A 25,408-nucleotide genomic window follows, 5' to 3' on the forward strand; every position below is an offset into this window, starting at 1 on the left:
AGATATGTGAGGTTCCACATATTCACACTCTTAACTATCTGTCCTGCTCCACCTCCGAGTGACTGGTTTGCTGCTCTTCAGGATGCTTGCTTTCTTGTGGCCATTCTACCAAGTCACAGGAAGTTTCTTTGCTTCTTAGCAGGAAAATGCCATTGTCAGTACATAGTTCTCTCTTTTGGCCTCTTCTCCTCCCCGACCCCCGCAGCCAGAGTTTTCACCAAATATATGGCAGTGGTCATGGCGTACCTCAGGAGGAAGGGAATCCACATCTTCCCCTACCTTGATTACCAGTTGCTGGGGGGGAGGTCCAGAGAGGAGGTTCTTGCCCATGTCAACACCGCATGCCATTTACTCAACAGATTGGGACTCATTCTAAACACCACAAAATCAACCTTGGCTCCCACTCAATAAATGGAATTCACTGGGGCCCTGTTAGATTTCACAAAGTTGAGGGTGTTCTTGCTGAACGACTGCTTCCGGGCAATTAACAAATGTGTCTCGGTCTACAATCACAACCTTCCATGACAGTTTGTGTGTCTTTGAGCCTTTGGGGCCATGTGTCCAGTTGCACCCAGGTGGTCTAGTTTGTCAGGTTGCATCTTCACCCTCTTCCGATATGGCTCAGGATGGTTTACAGCCCTGCCCTGCATCTCTGGACTGGTTGGTTCACCTTCCTCCACTGGTCCTGGAGTCCCCACACTGGTGGGAGTCCCCACGCAACATGTGCCAAGGAGTTCCTTTCACTCGGCCCTCCCCCATCAAATCAGTGGTTAACAATCATCCCTTCTGGGTTGGGGAGGCGCATTTGGACTTGTTGAGGGTGTCGGGCCTGTGGTTGGAACAGGAAGCCCCATTCCACATCAATGTATTTGGGCTTCAGGCTATTTACAATGCGTGTCATGCCTTCCAGGACCACATCAGGCATTCAGTGGTTCACTTTCTCACCAACAATACCACCACGATATACTATGTGAACAAACAAGGGGGAGCCCACTCCAGATTGCTCTGCCTAGAGCCAATCAACCTATGGCAGTTCTGCATCAAAGAAAACATCGCCCTGGTAGCTGTCCACTTGCCAGGGGTGCAGAGCCATCTTGCGGAGTGTCTCAGCAGGTTTTTCTCCCTGAGCCACGAATGGTCGCTTGAAGGAGTGTCCTTCAGATTGCTTTCGCAGTATGGGGCATCCCCGTGATCAGTTTGTTTGCAACGAGGGAAAATAAGGAGCGTCACCTATTCTGCTCTCGGGGAGGGTCTCAGCCCAGGCTCTCTCTTTCTCTGATACTTTCCACTGCAGCTGGCAGTTGACTCTCTTATATGCCTTCCCTCCTGTCCCAATCATTCCCTAGGTCATTGCCAAGCTCAAGGTGAATCAAGCCAGGCTCGTCCTGATTGCCCTGGCATGGCCAAGACGTTGTTGTTTTTCAGGCCTCCTTGGTCTGTCAGATCAGCCTCCCATGCCACTGCCTCTCCTTCCCAACCTCTTCACACAGGACTATGGCTGCATTCAGCATCTGGCGATCAGCTCCCAACACCTTATGGGGTGGCTGCTGCATGGCTGAATGAAGAGGAGGAGCATTGCTTGGAGGCTGTCCAACAGGTTCTACTTAGCAGTAGGAAACCTTCCCTTGGACAGCCTAATTGGCAAAGTGGAAGAATGGGGACTTCCATCCAGCACATCTTGGAGTACCTGCTTCACCTTCAGAAATCGGGCTTGGCACTCAGATCTCTGAGAGTGCACTTGGCAGCAATATCCATGTTTCATCCACTTATCCAAGGGAAATCAGTTTCTTCCAATGCCATGGTGATGAGATTTCTGAAAGGACTTCTCCACCTGCACCCTCTGGTCCGAGGGCCAGTCCCTTTGTGGGACCTTAACACTGTTTTAGCAGCTCTTATGGGATCTCCATCGAGCCTCATGCTTCCTGCCCATTGCCCCGCCTGTCCCATTGCCCCGCCTGTCTCAGAAAACTGCATTCTTGGTAGTCATTGCCTCTGGGGCCTCCTTACACACAGTTTTTTCCAAGGACAAGGTAATGATCCAGCCACACCCGAAGTTCTTATCCAACGTGGTGTCTCAGTTGCATTTGAACTGAGTGGTGTATTTGTCTGTATTTTCCCGTAAGCTGCATTCCTCCCCCGAGCAGCAACGCTTCCAAACGTTAGACACTGAATAGGACTGAACTGTTTCGCGCTTCACCTGGCCTGTTCGTATCCTATGTGGACTGAATGAAGGGACAAGCGGTGTCTGCATAGGCCGTCTCCAGACGGATAATGTCTTGTATCTAGACTGCATATGAGATAGCACCAGCTATGATTCCTCAGCGGATACAGGCTCATTCCACAAGAGCACAGGAAACATTGGTGGTGTTCCTCAGGGATATTTCCATATTGGACATTTGCAGGTGGCCATCCATCCATACATTTACAGACCATTACGTGATTGCTCCATAGGAGACACCAATGTTGGAAGAGCAGTCCTGCGATCCTTATTCAGATAGACTCCGAGACGGGCATATTGTTTGTAAGTCACCTACTGGGCATACACGTCTGCATCTACTCAAAGAAGAAATGGTTACTTACTGTAACTGTGGTTCTTTGAGATGTGATGGAGACGTATATTCTACAACCTGCCCTCCATCCCCTCTGCATTGGAGTCTTCCCCAGACATTCAGTGCAAAGGAACTGAGGGGGGTTGGGACGGCGTTGCCTAATATAGGGGTTATAGACACAAGGCACAAACACTGCCCCTCTACAGGTATTGCTAGGCAAAAGGCTCGAACTCTGGCATGAGCACACTTACACTTAGTCTGCATCACATCTTGAAGAACCACAGTTGCAGTAACTTTGTCAAGGTATTTAGGTACCTAAATGAATCTCACCCTGAGATAGTACAGTTAGCTCTGAGTTCTCCATTGCTCAACTGTTTAAGAGTCTAGGTAAGAGGGAAGGAAGATGTTCTAGCTGGTATTTTAAATGAGAGGGCGGGTGCCTGAGGGATCTTGGAAGGCTGGAGATGTAGAAGAGAGAGTTTTTTCATTGAGACGAGATTGTGTGCAGGGAGCGGCTTCGGGAGGAGATACAGAGAGATAAATAAAGAATACATGCTGGCATGGAATACAGGATTTTTTGGCTTCAGTTTGGAATAAATACATCTGACATGCATGGCAGAGCTATGAATGTGTTAGCAGTGCAGCCCCAATGAAGCTTTTACCCATCATCACACATTTGAGTGGTCATATACTTAGCACCTTGAGTCCAACTTTCCAGATCTTGAAGGGATAGAAAAGGTCTGTACTGCCAAACCCCAAAAATCATGAGTCGGATCCCAAAAATCGTGCAGCTGGGTTAAGTGTGAGCCTTTCCCTGCAGCTGTGAAGGCTGGCAACATTTTTTTAGATTAAAGCTGAGCTTCTCACACAATAACATGACTCCAGGAGCGTGGTCTTTGAGAAAAACAACAACTATTGTTAGACTTGCAATAAAATTGTAAAAGTTGGCAATGCTGAAAATTATACAATTGAGAAATTTCAAAAAAATCCCCTAAAGGAGCTAGGTCTGTATCTGGGGGGTCTGCTAGGGCTACTGTATTCCATGGGAAGACCTTTCTAAGTGGCATATAACACCAGTCTTTACTTTGGTGTGAGATATCGGACCTTAAATCTGCTACCAGTCCAGGACCATGCTCTTACCAACTTTGGGAGTTCAAATATCATGATACAGCTCCCTGCCCCTCAAATCACAAGTTTGTCTGTCAAATAATAATTTTAAAAAATCATTGGTGGTGTCTGGTTTTTGCACTCAGTCGGGCTCTTTGTGTGTGTATTTCATGGTGCAAATTCAACACACGCACAAACTGGGGGCACTTACCCACTTCTGGCTGATGGGAGGGCCACACTCCCCAGGCAATTCCTGTGCTACCCCCGGGAGGCTTACCCCTGCTCTCCTATCTCCCCAGTCCTGTCCCTTGCTTCGTCTGCACAGAGCCCAGCTGCAGCAATTGCTGTGGTGAGGGCAGTTGGCTGAGCAGGGCTTGGGAATGGAGGGCCAATGCACCTGCCGTCTCTCTCACCCCCAGCATTGTTCTGCCCTCTCAATGCAGCATGGTGGGAGGTTAAACAGGGCTGAAGCTGCTGCCACTCCCTGGGCTAGGGCCGTGGTCTGCACGCAGACAGCAGAAAACGGAGGCTTCCCAATTTGCTGAGGCCAGATATGTGGCCCAGTGTATGACAGAGACCCTGACTAGGGGCCACTAAAATCCTTCATGCAGGGAGGCTAAACTTTGATGGGATTTGCCCCTCAGTGCCACTCTGTAACCTCAGCCTCAGGACTCTTCACTTCTGATAGAAAGAGGGGTCAGTTGTAAAATGAGTGGCCAGGAAATCTGTGAGGTGCAGGCAGCTTTAGCCTGCATCTCAGCATCAGCCGCTGGTGGAAGCTCTGCCCTGTAGGACCCAGCAAATCTGGGGGAGGTGCTGGCCCATTGAAACTGCCAGGCAAAGCCAGCAGCTCCAGCCGTGGGGAGTTCCCTCTGGTGGTCACAGGCGAGAAATGCACAAACCAGTCAGTCAGAAATTCTTGAGCTGCTCAAGAGATCACAAGTGGATGTAACAAACTGAGTGTTGGCAACATTACGTGTCCAGCCCCTTAGACGCTCTGAGAGATTCCAAAAAGAAGCTGGAGTTTCTCTGGCAGGTTCTTTTTAACAACTGTTTGAAGCTGGCCGGAGGTTTGGAGTATTAGAACCTTTCCTGTGGAGATGGACTAGCAGGCAGAGACCAGGCCCACAAGTCAAAGGTGCAAGATACCTGCAGTTCATCCAGTGGCTCTGCTATTAATCACAGTGGTAGCTCTGGCTCCTCCATGGAGCTGAGCTGTATATCAAAGCAGCAGTGACATGAGAATTAAGTTCCCATCCTCTCCCTCACTCTAAACATTTTCAGACTTTCTCCTTCCAGGCTGAAATGTTATGTCTTTGGCCTCTGTCTGAAGGTGATGTGTTGATTTTTTTTTTTTTGTTAAGTTTGAGCAAAATCTGTTTAGTGATTTGGGACAAGTGGAGAGTGAGTCACCTACTGGGCCTACACGTCTGCATCTACGCGAAGGAGAAGAAATGGTTACTTACTGTAACTGGTTCTTGGAGATGTAATGCAGACGTGTATTCCACATCCTGTCCCCCATCCCCTTTGCATTAGCGTCTTCCCCTAGACCATGGTTCTCAAACTGTGGGTCAGGATCCCAAAGCGGGTCACAGCCCCATTTTAATGGGGCCACCAGGGCTGGCTTAAACTCGCTGAGGCCAGAGGCCAAAGCCCAAGCCCCACTGCCCAGGGCCAGAGCTGAAGCCCAACAGCTTCAGCCCTGAGCAGCGGGGCGCAGGTTACAGCCCCCTGCCTGCGGCTTCACCCCTTGGGTTTTGTCTTTGCCCCTCCCCCCGCCTGGGGTGGTAGGCTCGGGCTTTGGCTTTGCACCCCCACCCGGGGCCGCAGGGCTTGGGTGAGCTCAGCCCCCTGCCTAGGCTCATGTAGTAATTTTTGTTGTCAGAAGGGGCTCGCGGTGCAATGATGTTTGCGAAATCCTGCCCTAGACATTTGGTGCGAAGAGACTGAGGGGCTTGGGGCGGTGCTGCCTCAGATAGCCAGGGGAGGGGTTATAGACACAAGAAGAGAACACCACCCCTGTACGGGTTCTCCTAGGCAAAAGGCTCCGACTCCGAAGAACCACAGTTATAGTAACTGTTTCATTTAGCTACCTAAATACCTTGACAATCTGGCCCTGAGGAAGTACAGTTAGCACTGAGTTCTCTGTTGCTCAACTGTTATTTCAGAGTCTAGGTAAGAGGGAAGGAAGATGTTCTCGTTGGTATTTTAAATGAGAGGGCGGGTGCCTGAGGGATCTTGGAAGGCTGGAGATGTAGAAGAGAGAGTTTTTTCATTGAGACGAGATTGTGTGCAGGGAGCAGCTTTGGGTGGAGAGACAGAGAGATGAATAAAGAATACATGCTGGCATGGAATACAGGATTTTTTGGCTTCAGTTTGGAATAAATACATCTGACATACATGGCAGAGCTATGAATGTCTTAGCAGTGCAGCCCCAATGATGGCTGGAATACTCAAAAATCATGAGTCGGATCCCAGGAATAATGCAGCTGGGTTAAGCGTGAGCTTTTCCCTGCAACTGTGAAGGCTGGCAACATTTTTTTTAATGAAAGCTGAGCTTTCAAACCTAACTGACAAACCTACGGTGCCCTTTCTCGGAGGAGACGTATCTGCAGTGGCTTGGGTGTGAACACTGACCTCTGGCCTAGAAATAGCCCTCAAGAGCAGGGCACAACTTGAGCCTACAAGGCGTTGGCTTTGGATTGACGAAGGTGTAATTATTTGGAATGCACAGGACCTTTGTCTGTTAAGCTTATGAGGTGTCCAGTTAAGGAGCCTTGCCTAGCCTTCGCTTCCTCCCATTTTCAAAATGACCCTCTCTCCGTTCTCCCTTGCTTTCATAGATTCCAAGGCCAGAAGGGACCCTTGGGATCATCTACTCTGACCACTTGTGCAGCACAGGCAAAGAGACCTGCCCCCAAATAATTGCTAGAGCAGATCTCCACCCCCCCCCCCCGCCCCAAATAAAGAAACAGTATTACAGTGAAATCTTTCTGCACTTCTTGAGAAGAACAATGAACCCTCCATTGGAGGCAATAAGTTGTAAGAGCCATAGGTCATTAGAAGCAGCTTCCTGAGAGAGAAAATACATCACAGGGAGACGTTCTTAAGTTCTTTGGAAGTCTCTTAATGCAAAGTGCATAAAAATACAACTTCCACTACTACAAACCTATGCAAGTCATGTACAGCCCACTCTGAAGCAGAAGGAACCAACAGAAGAATACACCCAGCATTTAAAAAGAGCTAGTGCAACTGTTAATTTCTTCCATCATATTTCTGAGAGTGGAGTTACTTTAGGATGCAAACCCGTTCTCATTCCTGAGAGCAGTTTTAGTCATATCACTCACACACACACACACACACACAGCAGGGGATAGGACTGGCAACCAATAGGTAGGACAGAGCAAAAAGATGGGAGGCAAGATCCTGGGCACACCCCAGCAAACTCACAGTCCTAAGGGATTAGTTCCATAAGAGCGAACACTATGTGGAGAGACGCTAAGAGCATGTTGAAGGGCAAAGTTCAAAGCTCCAAATCCTAGAATGAGTCTGGTGTCTAGTTCAGAGCCAATGCTGGGGTGGGGAGGGAGGGGATGGCCTTCCAAGGAGCAAAGCACAAAAGTAGTGGGGGAGAATAAAATCGGCCTGGGGAAGTACAGATGTGAACAAGGGGGAGGTACTTAATGTGCCTAAGGGATTTAGGGCCTCAAGTCCCATTAAAGATCAAGGACAGTCAATGGGGCTTGTGCTCCAACATTCACCTGGCATTTCTGAAAATCTTCCTGAGCTCAGTAGGCTCAAAGAGCATCCAAAAGAAGTGGAAATCCTACGCAAACACCAGAATTAGACTGGGACGAAACTGTCTATGTTGCTTTCATCCTAGTGTAACGGCCAGATTTTTAAAGGTATTTAGGCATCTAAAGATGCAGATAGGTGCCTAGCAGGATCCTAGGTACCCAACTCTCGTTGATTTCAGTAGATTTCAAACTTGATTTAAGTGAGAGTTGGGCACTCTAGCCTTTTGGAAAATCCTACTAGGCACCTGTCTTCATCTTCAGGTATATAAATACCTTTGAAAATTTGCCTCTTAGTTCTTTATAAACAGCAGTGGAATGTTATTGGTGTTTTAGAGACAGTCCACTACTATGTCAGTGTGGGCAGCCACAAACCATGACAGACATTGTGGAGGACTGCAAAATGACTCGACTCCCTGGAGGTCTTTGTGCCTCGAACATCGCTAATAAGAACGCTATGGCTTGGCTTGGTCGGATTGCATACACCAAAAAATAAATATTGTAAACAATTTATCTTCCCAACACCTCAGAGGTGAGGCGGTATTCCTAGCAGGGATGTTTTTAAATCTACAGGTTACCGGTGTATTAAAAGAATGGGCCAAGAAGCTTTCTGAACCATTAATGCTGATTTTTAACAAGTCTTAGAACACTAGGGAAGTTCCAGAAGTCTGGAACAATGCTACTGTTGCACCAGTATTTTAAAAGGGTAAACAGGACGATTCAGGAACTATAGGTGGATTATCCTGACATTGATCCGATACGGAGTTAAAGATGGTAGCATAATTAGTACCAGTCATCATGGTTTTATGGAAAATAGGTTCTGTCAAACAAACTGGATATTTTTAATGAGACTAAAAGTTTGGTTGGTAAACGTAACTGTTAATATAAAATACTCCTGTAGACTACTGCAAGGCATTTGACTTAGTCTTGCATGACATGCTGATTAAAAAAGATTAGCACTACACAAAATCAACATAGCCTATATTATTAAATAGCTTTAAAAAGTAATTGTAACTGTCATTCAATGAGGATGTTTCTAGTGGGGTCCCTCAGGGTTCTGTTCTTTACCTTAATCAGTGATCTGGAAGAAAATATAAAATCATTGCTGGTAAAGTTTGCAGATGAGATAAAAAATTGGAGTGGTAAATAATCATGGGGACAACCGAACTGGATTGCTTGGTAAGTTGGACTCATTTGAACAACATCCATTTTAATACAGCCAAATACAAGATCATATGTCTAGGAAGAAAGAATATAAATCAGCCTCCCAGGATGGGGGACTGTATTCTGGAAAGCAGTGACTCTGAAAAGGACCTAGAGCACTGGTTCTCAAACTGGGGGTCATGACCCCTCAGGGGGTCTCAAGGTTATTATGTTGGGGTCGCAAGCTGGCAGCCTCAAACCCTGTTTCACGTCCAGCATTTATAATAGTGTTAAATATTAAAAAAGGATTTGTAATTTATAAGGGGGATCGCATACACAGGCTTGCTGAGCGAAAGGGGTCGCCAATACAAAAGTTTGAGAACCACTGACCTAGAAGTTATGGTAGATAACCAAATGCACATGAATTCCCAGTGTGATGCTATAAGGGGTCCCTGGATCTACAAACGGGAATAGCAAGTACAGTAGGAAGGTGGTATTACCGCTGTGTAAGGCCTTAGTGAAACCATCACTAGATACTGTCTAGTTCTGATGTCTGTATTTCAAAAAGGAAGTTATCAATGATGACTGGTCTTCAACAGGGGTCTCCCCCATCCTCATTGAGTGCCCAAACTGCTGGGCTAAGAGTCAGTCACTCTTTTTCTGGCCCAGTGACTAACTATTTATACAAAGTGGAACAGCATCAACAGGCGAGACTAGAAGAGACCTATTTCATGCTAATCCACAGCCCAGTGGCTAGGGCAGCCTGAAGGGGGATGGGAGTTCAAATCCCTGCTCCACAGCAAGCCGAAAGAGATTTGAACCTGTGTCTCCACTCTAAAGTCACGTAGGTGGGCTGAAGGCTATAAGGGGGAGGCAGCACCAACACCTGCGTTTCCTGGATCAGCATTGTTTAGCACAGGGCTCTGAGCATAGAATAATAGAATATCAGGGTTGGAAGGGACCTCAGGAGGCCAGCTAGTCCAACCCCCTGCTCAAAGCAGGACCAATCCCCAACTAAATCATCCCAGCCAGGGCTTTGTCAAGCCTGACCTTAAAAAGCTCTAAAGAAGGAGATTGCACCACCTCCCTAGGTAACGCATTCCAGTGCTTCACCACCCTCCTAGTGAAAAAGTTTTTCCTAATATCCAACCAAAATCTCCCACACTGCAACGTGAGACCATTACTCCTTGTTCTGTCATCTGCTACCACTGAGAACAGTCTAGAGCTATCCTCTTTGGAACCCCCTTTCAGGTAGTTGAAAGCAGCTATCATATGCCCCGTCAGTCTTCTCTTCTGCAGATTAAACTATCCCAGTTCCCTCAGCCTCTCCTCATAAGTCATGTGCTACGGGCCCCTAATCATTTTTGTTGTCCTCTGCTGGATGCTTTCCAATTTTTCCACAGCCTTCTTGTAGTGTGGGGCCCAAAACTGGACACAGTACTCCAGATGAGGCCTCACCAATGCCGAATAGTGTAGAATGATCATGTCCCTCGATCTGCTGGCAATGCCCCTACTTATACAACCCAAAATGCCATTGGCCTTCTTGGCAACAAGGGCACACTGTTGACTCATATCCAGCTTCTCATCCACTGTAACCCCTAGGTCCTTTTCTACAGAACTGCTGCCTAGCCACTCAGTCCCTAGTTTGTAGCAGTGCATGGGATTCTTCCGAAGTGTAGGACTCTGCACTTGTCCTTGTACCTCATCAGATTTCTTTTGGCCCAATCCCCTAATTTGTCTAGGTCCCTCTGTATCCTATCCCTACCCTCCAGCGTATCTACCACTTCTCCCAGTTTAGTGTCATCTGCAAACTTGCTGAGGGTGCAATCCACCGGGCCAGGACCAACCCTTGGGGCACTCCGCTTGATAGCGACTGCCAACTAGACATGGAGCCATTGATCACCACCCATTGAGCCCGATGATCTAGCCAGCTTTCCATCCACCTTATAGTCCATTCATCCAGCCCATACTTCTTTAACTTGTTGGCAAGAATACTGTGGGAGACAGTGTCAAAAGCTTTGCTAAAGTCAAGGAATAACACGTCCACCACTTTCCCCTCATCCACAGAGCCAGTTATCTCATCATAGAAGGCAATTAGGTTAGTCAGGCATGACTTGCCCTTGGTGAATCCATGCTGACTGTTCCTGATCACTTTCCTCTCCTCTAAGTGCTTCAAAATTGATTCCTTGAGGACCCGCTCCAGGGACTGAGGTGATTTTTCCAGGGACTGAGGTGAGGTTGACTGGCCTGTAGTTCCCTGGATCCTCCTCCTTCCCTTTTTTAAAGATGGGTACTACATTAGCCTTTTTCCAATCAGCCAGGACCTCCCCGATCACCATGAGTTTTCAAAGATAATGGCCAATGGCTCTGCAATCACATCCGCCAACTCCTTTAGCACCCTCAGATGCAGCGCATCCGGCCCCATGGACTTGTGCTCATCCAGCTTTTCTAAATAGTCCTGAACCACTTCTTTCTCCATAGTGGGCTGGTCACCTCCTCCCCATGCTGTGCTGCCCAGTGCAGAAGTCTGGGAGCTGACCCTGTTCGTGAAGACAGAGGCAAAAAAAGCATTGAGTACATTAGCTTTTTCCACATCCTCTGTCACTAGGTTGCCTCCCTCATTCAGTAAGGGGCCCACACTTTCCCTGACCACCTTCTTATTGCTAACATACCTGTGGAAACCCTTCTTGTTACTCTTAAAATCGCTTGCTAGCTGCAACTCCAAGTGTGATTTGGCCTTCCTGATTTCACTCCTGCATGCCTGAGCAATATTTTTATACTCCTCCCTGGTCATTTGTCTAAGCTTCCCCTTCTTGTAATCTTCTTTTTTGTGTTTAAGATCAGCAAGGATTTCACTGTTAAGCCAAGCTGGTCGCCTGCCATATTTACTATTCTTTCTACATATAGGGATGGTTTGTTCCTGTAACCTCAATAAGGATTCTTTAAAATACAGCCAGTTCCCCTGGACTCCTTTCCCCCTCATGTTATTCTCCCAGGGGATCCTGCCCATCAGTTCCAAGAGGGAGTCAAAGTCTGCTTTTCTGAAGTCCAGGGTCCGTATTCTGCTGCTCCCCTTTCTTCCTTGTGTCAGGATCCTGAACTCGACCATCTCATAGTCGCTGCCTCCTAGGTTCCCATCCACTTTTGCTTTCCCTACTAATTCTTCCCGGTTTGTGAGCAGCAGGTCAAGAAGAGCTCTGCCCCTAGTTGATTCCTCCAGCACTTGCACCAGGAATTTGTCCCCTACACTTTCCAAAAACTTCCTGGATTGACCGTGCACTGCTGTATTGCTCTCCCAGCAGATAGCGGGGTGATTGAAGTCTCCCATGCCTGCCAAAGTGAGGCCCCATAGGCAAGATAGATGGGCAGATCTGGCCCTAGGTGTTTTGCCAACCAGGGTGGAAAAACCCAGCCAAGTGATGTCACACACTCCGACTCCACGGTATTGAGTTGGCACCCCCAGAAATTGGCACCCAGGGCACCTGCCTCTCCAGCTGGCCCTGTCGGCATGGGAATGCTGAAATTGAGGCTGCTGCCAGGGCTCTCGTGTGAGCGAGGTACCTAGGTGTAAGGACTGAGGTGACTGTACGCATACCCAGTGACAGATTTTAGGCATCTAAGTGACTTTGCAGGTGGAAATTTAGGTGCCTACAGGGTTAAGTTGCAGCTGAGTGGGGCTTCTGAGGATCTAAATGTTGGATGCAGGCATCTGAAGTGTCTGTTAGGAGCCTGAATTCCTTTGTGGATCTAGCCCTTTCTGTTCAAAGTCTCTCTTGTGGGAATTGTGCTGGAGAACTAAAGGGGGGTGTCCTTTATCTCCTTTAATCTTCACATTAGCCATGGATAAGGCTACATTTTAGTCACAGGTATTTTTAGTAAAAGTCATGGACAGGTCACGGGCAGTAAACAAAAATTCACGGCCCATGACCTGTCCATGACTTTTACTAAAAATACCCGTGACTAAATCTTGGGGAGGGGGTGCCACAGGTGCTGTGGGGGAGCAGCCTGGGGGTGCCGCAGCCTGGGGGTGCCACAGCCCCACTCCCCACAGGTGTTGGGGAGGAGGCGGGCGGCACTGCTTGGCCTGGGACCCCCACTAGTTGGGGAGGGGTTGGCAGGGCTGGCAGGCTCTCTACCCGGCTCCGCGGCTCCCCAGAAGTGGCAACATTCCTCAGCTCTTAGGCAGAGGTGTGGCCAGGCGGCTCTCCGTTTTTGCCTCCACCCCAAACACCAGCTTCGCAACTCCCATTGGCTAGGAACCGCAGCCAATGGGAGCTGCTATGGTGGTGCCTGCACACAGAGGCAGCGTGCAGAGTCCCCTGGCCATGCCCCCACCCCAGAGCCCTCACCCCTTCCTGTGCCCCAGCCCTTAGCCCCCAACCCAAACTCTTGTTGCTGCAGGGGGCGCCGTGGCCCAAGGCTGCCCCAGCAGCGGCCAGTGCAGCTGGCCCAGAGGCTGCCTGAGTTGCTCAGGCGGTCCCCAGGCTAGCCACACCAGCCGCTGCAGAAGTCACGGAGGTCCTGGAAAGTCATGGAATCCATGATCTCTGTGACAAACTCGTGGCCTTAGCAATGGAGCCTATTGCACAGTGAATTATCACAGGAATAGAACTTGCAAGAACACATCAGCTGTAATCACCAGAGATGTGATATTATTTGTATCTAACCCAAACAGCTAAAGAAATCCATGACTTTAGGAAAACGAGTGGCTTTAAAGTAAATTATGCCAAATCTGAAGTGCTGTCTGTGAATTTGCCAGACACTGAGAAGTCACCCCTCCAGAAAACATTGGATACAAATATCTGGGAATCAGATCTCAAACTGCCTAGAAGAGCTCCATGATTTCAATATCAGAGCACTACCTCAGGAAATGAGAAAAGATTTGGAGTGCTGGGGGAAGTATGCAATTTCTTGTTTAGGGATACTAGCCACACTCAAAATGAATATTTTGCAAAAGACATTCTTCTTGTTTCAAAATCTTCCTATAATCATCCCAGATAAAACTCTAGGAAGAATACACAGAGTGGTGTTAGAATGTAGATGGAATAAGAAAAGAATGAGGGTGTTCATATATTCCAAGGCCAGCAGGGATCATATGATTTTGATCATCTATTGTGATCATCCTGTGTATACAGGCCAAAGAACTGCCCCAGCTGTTACAAAAACAGCCAATCTTGATTTAAAAATGGTGAGTGATTCAGAATCCACCACGACCCTGGGTAAATTGTTCCAATGGTTAATTACTCTCACTGTTAAAAATGTACGCCGTATCTCCAGACTGAACTTCTCTTGCTTCAACTTCCAGACATTGGATGGTGTTATACATGTCTCTGCTAAATATGTGGGGCTGATCTGACTCCCACTGAATTAAACCAAACTCTTCAGAGTTAGTAGATTTTTTTTTTCTTTAAAACAAACTAAATGCATAAAGTTATGTTTATGTGACTATGCACATTTGCAACCACAAAGTCCAGAAATGGAAAAGTTGCTTCCAGTAGCAATAGGTAACCAGATGCATTGCAAAGGTGGAGTATATTTGAATTCTGCTTTGCTTGTTTAAGAGGTAGTTTAGGGTCCCATCTTCAGAGACAGCTGCTAATTTTAGAGTATCCAGTTTTTGGCTACCCAGTTGAAATCAATGGGAGCTGTAGACTTTCTTCATCTCTCAAAATCAAACACTAGGGCCCAGATCCTCAAAAGTGCTTAGAGGCCTATCTTCCTCTGCTCCTACCTAAGCGCGCCATTGAGGTGCCACTGGCATTTTGAAAGCCGTGACTCAGCTGGCGCCTGAGTGCCCTGGGTACCTAAGTTTCCACTGGTAAGGATTTGCACAACTGCTGAAGTACTGACTCTGCCCCACAGCTACTGAGCTGCTCCGAGCCCTCGCTGAAGCTGAAACCCCATAACCCCCAAAGCAGGATTCTCAAACTAGGCAGGGGAATGCCTGGCTTGCTAGTGAGGCCTAATCCAGTCGGCATTCTCTGAGCAGGCCTAAGTCCTGATACCAGTCAGACCCCACAGCAGGAGGGCTGGAGACAGGCCACCAATAGGCAGCAGAGCATCTGCAGAAAAGAGCATCAGGGCCAAAGGGAAATGTAGGGCAAGCATGAGAGAGGGGGCAAGCATGAGCAAGAAACAGAGAGAGAGAAATGGTTGCAGATGCTAGGACATGGGCTACCTGAGCTGCTGAACTGGCTTAGAGCCCTGATCTTCAAAGGTATTTAGACACCTAACTCCTATGGGAATTAGGTGCTTAAATACCTTTGAGAATCTGGACCTAGGACCCTAACTGCAGGAGAGCATTCGTGGCTGAGGATCCTCAGTGGAGGGAGATGCCAGGTCTTACCAGGTCAGCCACTTAGGCATCTATGCCACTTTCTTCTCTCTACCCCTCTCCTCAACCTTTTGCTCCTGACTGGCTTACATGGCTCCCTGCTCAGCTACTTGGCTTCTTATGGGGGGTCTGGGCACCTAGCATAGGCTGAAATGCAACAGGGCGGCAGAGCACCTAGGGGTTACGCATTGCAACCCTGATCAGAGCAATGCTGAGGTATCTCTAAGGATCTGGGCCTATGTGTCTAATGCTGGGCACCCAAAAAGGGAAGCCCCTCACTCAGTGCCCACTTCGAAAAATGTTGGCTTCAGAACGCTGCTGTTTATTTTGATAAATATTAATTGAAAACGAAGCAGTTTGCCCTGAAGCCAAGTTAATGGTGCTGTTGCAGTCCTAGTTTCTGCATTTTTTGACTGATTAAACTGTTTTTTTAACTTTGGAACTTCGTCGCTGCATCAGTTATTCTGCACTCTGTGTTTCATGTGGGAATACATGGGCAGCAGGTTGTTTGCTGATGATCCAAAGTTATTTTCATCAGTAAAACTGACAGAGGACTGTGAGGTTCCCCAGAAGGCTTTATGCCTCTGTGAGACTGGGCAGCACAATGGATGGTGAAACTCACTGTGGGCAAGTGGGCACATTAGCTAAATTAGCCATGACTTCTCTGATGCTGCAAACCTGCAGGACTCTTGGAGGCAGCTACAGTTCCGGGCACTCTCTGATGTATTGAACAGCACAAGATTTCCAAAATTTTTGCTTATGTTACTACAGGAGGAAAGCAAAGATTTTGTTCCCAGTTCCAGAAGAAAACAATATGGCTCTTCTGAACAGCTGTCCCAGGCTGAGACTTCAGAGAAAAGGCCAACCTCCCAGATGGAGCTGCAGCGGCGCCCTGGAACCAGCCCCCATGCACAGCTGGGCAGCAAGACAGAGGACCAGGTAGGTCTATTCTAAAGAGAACTAAACTGGTCAAGGGTGAAGCATGAGTCTCGTGCTTCAGAGATTTGCAAGCTCACTGACTTTCACCCTACAGCCAGGTCAGCCCTGGGGCCACTGCTGCTGCAGGGTTGGAGGGACATTCCTGCCCATGTGCTTGGGGTATGAGGATCCTTCCTACCTCTTTTCACACAGGGGACAGGGTCACAGGGGCATAGGTAAGTGGGTGGAAGGTCAGGTGGCTATTTTCACTCCCTGTGTGATTAGGGGTGAGGAACAGTGCTGGAGCTGCCCAGAACTCTTTCTGTTCAGTGTTCATTGAGAAGCAAACCCAACAGATTGCAAATCAGCTGGGGTGACATCCTGTTTTGCCTCACTCTGAACTTTCCTTTGGGTACATGCTTGTGTGCAGGGTCTCTTGCCATTGATTTACGTTTGTCAGTGTTTGGAGCAGTGGGGGGTGAGGAAATCCTCTCTCACAAGCACCACTTTCCTCCCCACACAGAGAACTCAGAGGGGGTTTGCATGAGCCTACACTGCACTTTAACACCGACGGCGGCCCATGGCAGCTGACTTGGCTTTGCAGGGCTTGAACTGCAGGCCCGTGAAATTGTAGTTGCAGATGTTCAGGCTTGGGCTGGACCCTGAGCTTTGGGACCCTCCCCCCCATGGGGTCCCAAAGCCTGGGATTCAGTCTGAGCCCAAATGCCTCTGTAGCAATAAACAGCCCTGTTGCCTGAGCCCTGCAAGCCTGGGTCAGCTGACATGAGCCTGAGCATGTGCATGGCCAAGCCTGGGAAACACCGCCTGGGAACCCATAAAGAGACGAATTTTTTGACATTTGGCTGTTGTTCCTGCAGAGCCTGTCTGTACTGGCACTTAGAGATGCATGACATCTGTCATGAATATGCTTTTTTCGATGTATGCTGTTAGCAAAGTAAGCACTATGCAACTTAATGTGACTGCTGAGAAAAGTGACTGTCAAATGGCATCATGGGGCTCCATATGCATTGTGTCTCCATGAATCGAGATCAGATTTGTCTAATTTGGAAATAAGAAGACCTGTTTTATAACTGTCAATGCCACCAACTCCTCTTCGGGTCTGAGAGTCAAGCTGGGTTCTTTCCATTCCCTGCATCATCACCAATGGTAGTTGTTCTGCAGCCAAAGTATTCCCACAGGGACCCCTTAAGGCTAGGGGCATCTCACGGGTCTCATTAGGGTCATGATCTGCAGAAAATGGGGCTCCACAGACTTAGCTGAGGGCTTATTTTGGCCCTGCAAGGTCACCTATTACTGGTGATGATGCACAAGATGAACCCAGTGCGATTCATAGATTCATAGGCTGCCTTCTTGAGATTGGCAGCTGGAAAACCCTGGAAACTAGTGCCCAGGTTATATCCACTGGGAAACAGGCCAGGTCCCTAAGGGATACATTCCATAAAACTGAGAAAACAGCAACTACAAAACTGTGTGCTCCTTCTGTAGCTCAAGGACACTGATTTAACAAATAGGACCTGTCCCTGGACAAGGCCATGGTATCACTGGGAAGCCTAGGATGAGATGGGGCATGTCAGAGCTGTTCCAGTGTAAATACAGAAAGGGGGTACAGAGTAACAGCCGTGTTAGTCTGTATTCGTAAAAAGAAAAGGAGTACTTGTGGCACCTTAGAGACTAACCAGTTTATTTGAGCATGAGCTTTCGTGAGCTACAGCTCACTTCATCGGATGCATAGCGTATCGTGGAAACTGCAGAAGACATTATATACACACAGAGACCATGAAACAAAACTTCTTTTGTTTCATGGTCTCTGTGTGTATATAATGTCTTCTGCAGTTTCCACGATACGCTATGCATCCGATGAAGTGAGCTGTAGCTCACGAAAGCTCATGCTCAAATAAACTGGTTAGTCTCTAAGGTGCCACAAGTACTCCTTTTCTTTTTAGAAAGGGGGTAGGTTCCACTGGCCAGATCTGACCTTGTATGCTCCCTCTGAGTTGCCCTGTCTGGTATATGAGGCTGTGGCATTTGCTGCCCCCAGGGGAAGGTAGGAGAGAGGTAAAGGGAGAGGGCTTGGGTGATGGTGGCTCTCCAAGAGAAGTTGTGATCTCTGAGCTGCTCAGTATGTGATGCTGTGGGGTTCTCTCTTCTAGGCCATTTCCCACTCCTCCCAGATGACCTCTAGGAGATGAACTTCTTTCCTTTCACCAAATGAACACTCCATTTCGTGGGGCAAGAGCCAAGGATGTTACCAGCTGCATGGGTGTCATTCCTGCCTTGTAAATGCAACGAAGCCTTCATCTAGCCTGGAATCTGTTTTCTGATGTGATTTGTGTGGGACAGAAGATTAACCAGCACATTTTCCTTCTCTGCCAGGAAGGTGGCTGCAGAGACTTCTCTCAGGGGAACCCCACTTCTCATCTCTGGGCTGAGACTGGATTTGTCTCCACAGGAATATAGGTCTGTATCAGCACGGAAACTCCTCTGGGTCCATGGCCACTGCTTCTATAGCCTGTTACGGTACTTGCAGTACAAAAGAGAACCCTACATTAACCACTGTAATTTATAAAGAACACTAGACCTACCCCAGTGGCCACAATGCAACTGGCTCTCACAGCTGCTGAGCACATCTGGTTTTTCAAAAGGAACCAAGTCCTTCCACATCTGAAAGTTTTCAGTGTCATGATGAAAGTTTGCGTTATTCTTAATCTGCCTCTGCTATTGCTCAGTCAAAACACCTTGCACCAGGAAAGCACAGGATTTCCAAGAACTCTTCAACCACATGTAGGAGGAATGCATTCACCCCAGGTCACATCCCTGTGCAGAGAACATTGCTTAGAGAGCTTCTTCCCCAGGCCTCCTGCCACAGGCCTGGCATGCCTTGCCACCCCATTCCTCCTTGGCCAGAGATTTGATAATACAAGGCTGTTTACTGAGCCAAGCGAAACCGCAGTGAACGCTTCCCCCAGCTTGGACCTAGCTGCCTTTCAACCAGAGCTCTCTGTTCCCATGGCCCCTCCACCCACCCTCCTCCCTGGCCTTAGCTGCCATGCACTAAGGTTCATGAGTGGAGCTTTGCACCCTGCACTCAAAGGCAGAACCCTCCTCTCCAAGAGGGCTTCTCTTCCTTCCCAAAAGGCACAAATGAGCATTGAGCTAAGATGGGATTAATATGCTCAGGCCATTCTCCAGCCCTGCCAGGAGCCATCCTGTGCTTCTCCCTTCTGGCCTGAGGCTGTTCTACCTTCTCCCCACTACGCCTCTGGACAGGGGCTATTCCATGAATCTCCCCATCATGCTTCAGGACAGGGTGGTTGTCTGAACCTTCCTGTCTCCCCTCTGGCCAGGCTGGGAGCCATTCCACCCTGGCTAGGATCCAGGCACAATCAAAGACTATAGAAGTGTGTTTCCAAGGTCAATGTCCTCAGCAGAAAGAGATGGGGAGGGGAAGGGGACAGAAGCAGACGTCATTGCATTGGCTATTAGTGCTGCAAGGCACCCACCCTGGTCAGTGAGGGAGAAGGGGGTGCTGCATATCTCCCAACCCGATCAGTGCGGGAGGGAGGAGGGGAGTTGCAGCCTGGCTCCCAGCCTGGTCATTGCTGGGCGGGGAGAGGGGCAGCATGGCTCTGAGCCCGGTCAGTGCAGAGGGCGGGGTGGGGAGAGGTGCTGCCTGGCTCCCAGACCAGTCCAGTGATCTCCTAGTCTGTTTGTTCTCGGGGAAGGCAGTTTGCATGTGAACCACAGACGGGTACAGAGCCCTCATGTTCCCATAGGCAACGCCATCCCTGTCCCATCTCCCCATCCCCAACTCACATATAGAAACACCTGCTCCTTTCCCCAGACCTCTCCTTTAGCCATCAGGAGTGGCTGCCCCTCCCCACAGGAGATCACCAGTGGGCCCAGCCAATCCAGGGGCTGGGGTTAGGGAGGGAAGCTGGAGCAATAATAGGAGTCTACCGAGCCCCCGTGCACTGTAACTGGGGCACTCTGCACTCAGGCCCAGGGAGGAAGGAGTCCCTGTCAGGTCCCAGGAAACAACGTTGCCTTGCCCTCATGCTTGCCACTGGGTCTCCCCAGCACCTGGAAGCCATGGAGGAGCTCAGCCTGGGAGGCTGCTGGGTAAGGGCCAGTTCGCTCAGAGCCCCTGTGCTTGGCCTATCCAGTGCAATGTGAGGGGAGGATTCATTGCCTGACATTCATGCCCTCAGCCCCACACCAGGAGAGCTAAGCTCATTTTGTGGCTGCCTCCTGCCCATGCTGCAACCTCATATGGTAAGGACAGCAGAGCCAAGCATGCCCTGATGACAGGAGTGTCCTGAGCCTTAGTCACTGTGGCGAAGAGAGGGGGTGATCTGCTCCCAGAACAAATATCTTACTACGTAACATCTCAGGGCTTCCCTGTAAGACTGTTAGCTGCTGGGGAGCAGCCTGCTGCAGATACAAGTCTGTGCTGCTACACTGCAGACTGGCCCACCTGTGGGGCTCAGGCCCTGGGGTCCATCTGACACCCTCCCTCACACCTTATGTAGCACCAATTCCCCTTGGGGCCCACTGCTCCAGTCCCTCTACTTTGCGCCATGTGCTGGGCAGAAGGAGTCCTGCAGACTCCTCCACCTACGCTTTGAGGCAGCTGCAGTAGGCTCTTCGCCCTCTGCTGGTAGGACGCCCTGGCGTAGAACAGTTTCCTCCCCACCCTCTCACAGCCACCACGAATCTCTGCTGAAAGGGAGCGAGGCTGGAACTCAGTGTTCGTTGACAGTGTTAATGCTCCACACAATTGCCATGTTTGTCCGTTCCAGGGGTGCGGAGGGAGGGTTTAGCCTTCACTTGCCTTCTTTCCTTTTAAGCTGGGCACATCCTGTCCCATCACACCTGGAAGCAGCAATACCCTGAGCCGTCACTGGACCCAAATTCCCAGGGTACCCCACAGGAGGCAGCGCTGCGTGAGCAGTAAGGCAGAAGTGCTCCCCAGGCCGGTCGGCCGGACGAGTAACACAATCACATCTGGGTCGTGGCTGGTTTCATTCTCTTGGGAAGGGTGATTGCACTTTTGTGTTAACTCCGCTCTAAGCATAGTCAAAGTCACAGTACAAGGCTTTCTTTGTATGCTGGTAATAGACCAATCCTTGCGCTTTGCCTCTTTCCCCCTTACTTTCCCAAGGTTCATTGCTAAAATTTCAACAGTGCTGAAGTCACTTTGAAGCCTAAATCCCAGTGCTCTCACTGGACCTCGTCTCAGCAGTGAGTTGGGCTATGTCATCCCTGGTAAATGGCTCCCTGGGCACCAGCAGCATGTGAGCCCATCCTCCAAAGGCTTGTTCTTCTGCCATTGTGCCTCTGTGCCGGTCCATGCACTAGCTTGCTGCTGGCTGAGCCTGCCCCTCTGTGCAGGGTTAGAGTAGCTCTCTGAGCCTTGCCATTCATGCAAGGAACTAGCTGAACCATTCCCATGGCCACCAAGGGGCATTAGCCTGCAGTAGCTCATCCCAGCCTCGGTGAAGGTGTCTATGCTGTGGCTGTTCCCCTGCTGGACAACCCTTCTCAGTGCCCTCGAGGGTCACGTACCCAGCATAGACTCTGTGGTTCCTTCCCAGCCTTTCCTCATTCCCGCCCTGCCTCAGCTGAGTACAGGGCTGCCACTGGCTCTTTCCAAGGAATTCATTTCACTCCTTACTGGGGCAGCTTTGAGGTCACCAGATGCCAGTCGTGTACCCACAAGTCCCTGCCTTGTCCTCTAGCCCTCACAGGCTCCCTCTCTAAGATGCTGTGCAGCAAAGTGATTTTGGCCTTGATCCAATGAAACTCCTAAGTATGTGCAAAAAGAAAAGGAGGACTTGTGGCACCTTAGAGACTAACCAATTTATTTGAGCATGAGCTTTCGTGAGCTACAGCTCACTTCATCGGATGCGCATACGAAAGTATGTGCATAACTTTCAGCCCAAGTACAGTCCCACTGACTTCAGCATGAAAGCTACACACATGCGTAGATGATTTGCTGGATCAGGGCCTTGGGCAAACGCAGCCAGCAGTGATCTCTGGCCTTGCCATTCCTCAGCTTAATGCCCCCGTGTCTCCCGAGGCGGGAGCCGTGCTACATGCACCATCACTCCAGCTCCCTTCAGTCTGCGCAGAACCTGGGCAGGAGGACAGAACCTCGTTCCCTTACGTTGCTAATGAGGCAGAGTTCACACAGCCCCTGCATCTGCTCCCACTGAAGCCAGAGGGGGTGTTGCCAGACACATCACTGAGAGCAGGAATGGGGCCATGCTACCTTAGATGCAGTTATCCATACACTGGGTAGTGGTCTGCCTGCAAACAGGAACTCCCCATTTGGACAGCCATAAAACTCAAGCCCCACAATCAGCACAGGGGGGCAGCCCACCTTCCCTGCATTTAAACTCATTTCTGAAATTCAGGTCCAATGCGACCACTGCCCTTTCCCTCTAACGGCCTTGTCACCAGAGCCAAGGGCAAATGCAGTGAACCTCATCGCTAACTCTGAATGGTTCCAGCTCCCGTCAGAGCCTGTCCACACGCAGCATCAGCAGCCTTTCAGCTGTGGACAAGAAGCACTGGAGTGTCCAGTGCCACTTCTACACTCCGCAGGAGGGTCCTATGGAAGCCAGACACAGTGGATCCAGTGCTGTCTCCTTACTCCAGGGCCCGGGGCCCAGAGAGAGGAGCAGATAAGAACTTGTCTTCAGTTATCCTGGCCAGTAGTTTGGACTGTTCATTCACTACTTTAAGACATATTATTTGGATTCCTGTTCTTGAACAGAAACAATCTCACTACCATTTCACTGGTTGTAAATAATGAATGTAAATGTCAGTCAGTAACTGTAGGTTGTGGGTTATCTTCTTAACAAATCTGAGATTAACTCTGAGCGAGAAATCCTCATTGAAACCTAATGGGGACATATCCCCTAAACCTGAGTGCAATAGGAGCTGATTGTATTATTAAACTAATATTAATGATTTCAGGAAACATGCTATTTTACTCAAATTGCACACTTTTGAGAACAGCTGTAAAATAGAGTAAATATTTGTAAATATTGTCAGCACTGGGGAAATGTTGTTTGTAATTGTAGCATATGAATATGGTGGGGTTTCCATGGACTTGATAATGCTGAAAATGTGAATCAGACATTCAGAGAATTCCAAAGTTGTAACTGTATTTGTTGCCTGTGGGAGTGTGTAACTGTTGTTCTCGTCTCCCAAGAAACACTTGAAAAGAAATCCAACCCTTTCTATGCAGACCACACCTCCCAGCTAGAGAGGAGGTTTTGGCAAAGGGGGGTGTTCACGCTGCCCCGGGCAGCCTCAGGCCCCTCTTGGACTAGGTGGTTCAAGAGTAGCTCCCCTTAGCTTCCCTCCTGTCTGGAAATGAAGCTGCAGCCGTCCCTGGGGATGCATTGCCCAAGGTGTGGCCCCTCCAGTGGCTCTGGAAATTCAGGAGTCTGAATTCCTGATGTTCGTGGCTGTCTCAGTCGATCAGTGCTGGGAATTGCCAGGTACCAGCTCATTACACACGACAGAGGCAACAGGAGGGCTATGATGCTGAAGATGCTCAGAAAAGCAAGGAAAACAAGGAATAGGGTGCATGTGGCTCCGGTGGGTGTTTGGGGGGAAGGATTTACACAGAGTGAGAAATAATTAAACTAATGCCCACATTTAATAGAACTAGCCACACTCACCCCACTCGTGCATAAAGACCATTTACTGCGCAAAAGGTGAACAGTGATGTAGCTGCTTTGTAGGGCATACAGCTCAAGGGATCAGCTAACTCTTCCTTGATTATCCAGTGTGCACTGGGGAGGCATCTTTGCCTTGCTGCCATTCAGCCCCTGAGCACTCCAGATAGTGTGGAATATATTTTTAAGAGACTAAATACATTTTTTTGTATTTGTAGATGTTTGATTGGGGAACTGGGTCCAGTCATGGTGTTACAGGCAGATAGTAAACCAGGTATCTTTTCCTTTTCACATATTCCTGCTAAATTATGTGAGTCCAATTCAAGTTAATTCTTTTCCGAGGTTCTATTATTTACAGTTCCCCTCTACTCCAGACACACCAAGAGAGCTACCAGCAGTGTCCTGACTCTCACAAAACTCATGTAAGCATGTTCAGTAGGGGAAAGCCTGCTCATTCCTCTCCACACTGCGTAAAGATGGTGCTCACCTCCTACCAGTTATATAGTGCTCCTAGTCTGCATGCCAAGTTTAAACACAGTTTATCTGCATGTATCTCCTGACTGATGCTGTCAGCTCTACAATATGTAATCAATAAAATTATCCCTTTGTACGTGTTATTGGGTATATGTGTGATTTGGGGCTGTAGTGGTTCTCTTACCCATCTTGTTTGTGACTTGGCAGGTTTTTAGCTTCTCCATCTATGGAGTTGACATGACCTCACATCCATGCTCCCACAGCAAACTGAAATCAAATTTATTAATGTAGCATCGTAGCCCTAGGCTATAATTCATATCAAACAAATACGTGTTTTAAAATCAACACTGCTCAATAAAATTAACACATTTTAAAAACACAAAAATGAAAAACGTATGACAGCTCTTCTCCTAAAATCAATTACACCTTTAAAATCAACCCTCCACCATCAAAAAAATATACAAAAATAAACTAACAAAAATACATTATTTCCTCAGGGTCATACAATTGGTGAGGCCTCATCTGGAGTACTGTGTCCAGTTTTGGGCCCCACACTACAGAACGGATGTCGACAAATTGAAGAGAGTCCAGCAGAGGACAACAAAAATGATTAGGGGGCTGGAGCACATGACTTACGAGGAGAGGCTGAGGGAACTGGGATTGTTTAGTCTACAGAAGAGAAGAATGATGGGGGATTGATAGCTGCTTTCAACTACCTGAAAGGGGGTTCCAAAGAGGATGGATCTAGACTATTCTCAGTGGTAGCAGATGACAGAACAAGGAGCAATGGTCTCAAGTTGCAGTGTGGGAGATTTAGGTTGGATATTAGGAAAAACTTTTTCACTAGGAGGGTGGTGAAGCACTGGAATGCGTTACCTAGGGAGGTGGTGGAATCTCCTTCCTTTGAGCTTTTTAAGGTCAGGCTTGACAAAGCCCTGGCTGGGATGATTTAGTTGGGGATTGGTCCTGCTTTGAGCAGGGGGTTGGACTAGCTGGTCTCCTGAGGTCCCTTCCAACCCTGATATTCTATGATTCTATGAACCCATCCTTTCACACACATTTTTCTTGTATTTGCAGGCAACCAGGCAAATACAGTAATAACCTATATAATCACTACAGAAAAAATACTCTAGTTTTTGAGCTAGTGCAGTAAATAGTATTTGTGCTGGGAATGGAACTCATAATTTATCTTCTCAGATGACAGTACATATTACAAGCAAGTAGAAAGTATGATTAAATCTTCGACCTAGCCAGACCAGTGCGGACAAAGATTGACATTATAGCTCTCAAAAACACTATACATCCTTTCTAGATAGAATATCTGCATAGTTTGGAAACAGCCATAAAGACCATCCTTTATGTACTATTGTTCAGGTT

General features: G+C 48.5%; 1 protein-coding gene across 5 annotated transcripts in view; it reads left to right on the plus strand.

Moving 5' to 3' along the window:
- Nucleotides 1-24,172, plus strand: part of LUZP1 (leucine zipper protein 1) — a 71,758-nt gene extending 47,586 nt beyond the window's left edge. The window contains exons 3-5 of one of the 5 annotated variants that reach the window (XR_006286557.1): nt 15,699-15,866; nt 18,017-18,323; nt 20,714-24,172. Coding sequence is in view for 4 of the 5 variants with exons in the window: in XM_043532189.1 (XP_043388124.1) it covers nt 15,699-15,866; nt 18,240-18,323 (252 nt within the window). In the remaining variant the exon portion in view is untranslated. Of the gene's footprint in view, nt 1-6,499; nt 7,615-15,698; nt 15,867-18,016 lie in introns of those variants that run through there. The other 4 variants (XM_043532189.1, XM_043532191.1, XM_027828381.3 and 1 more) reach the window with 4 other exon arrangements.
- Nucleotides 24,173-25,408: the final 1,236 nt, after the last annotated feature.

Source organism: Chelonia mydas, chromosome 19 (genome assembly GCF_015237465.2).
Source record: "Chelonia mydas isolate rCheMyd1 chromosome 19, rCheMyd1.pri.v2, whole genome shotgun sequence".
NCBI lineage: Eukaryota > Metazoa > Chordata > Testudines > Cheloniidae > Chelonia > Chelonia mydas.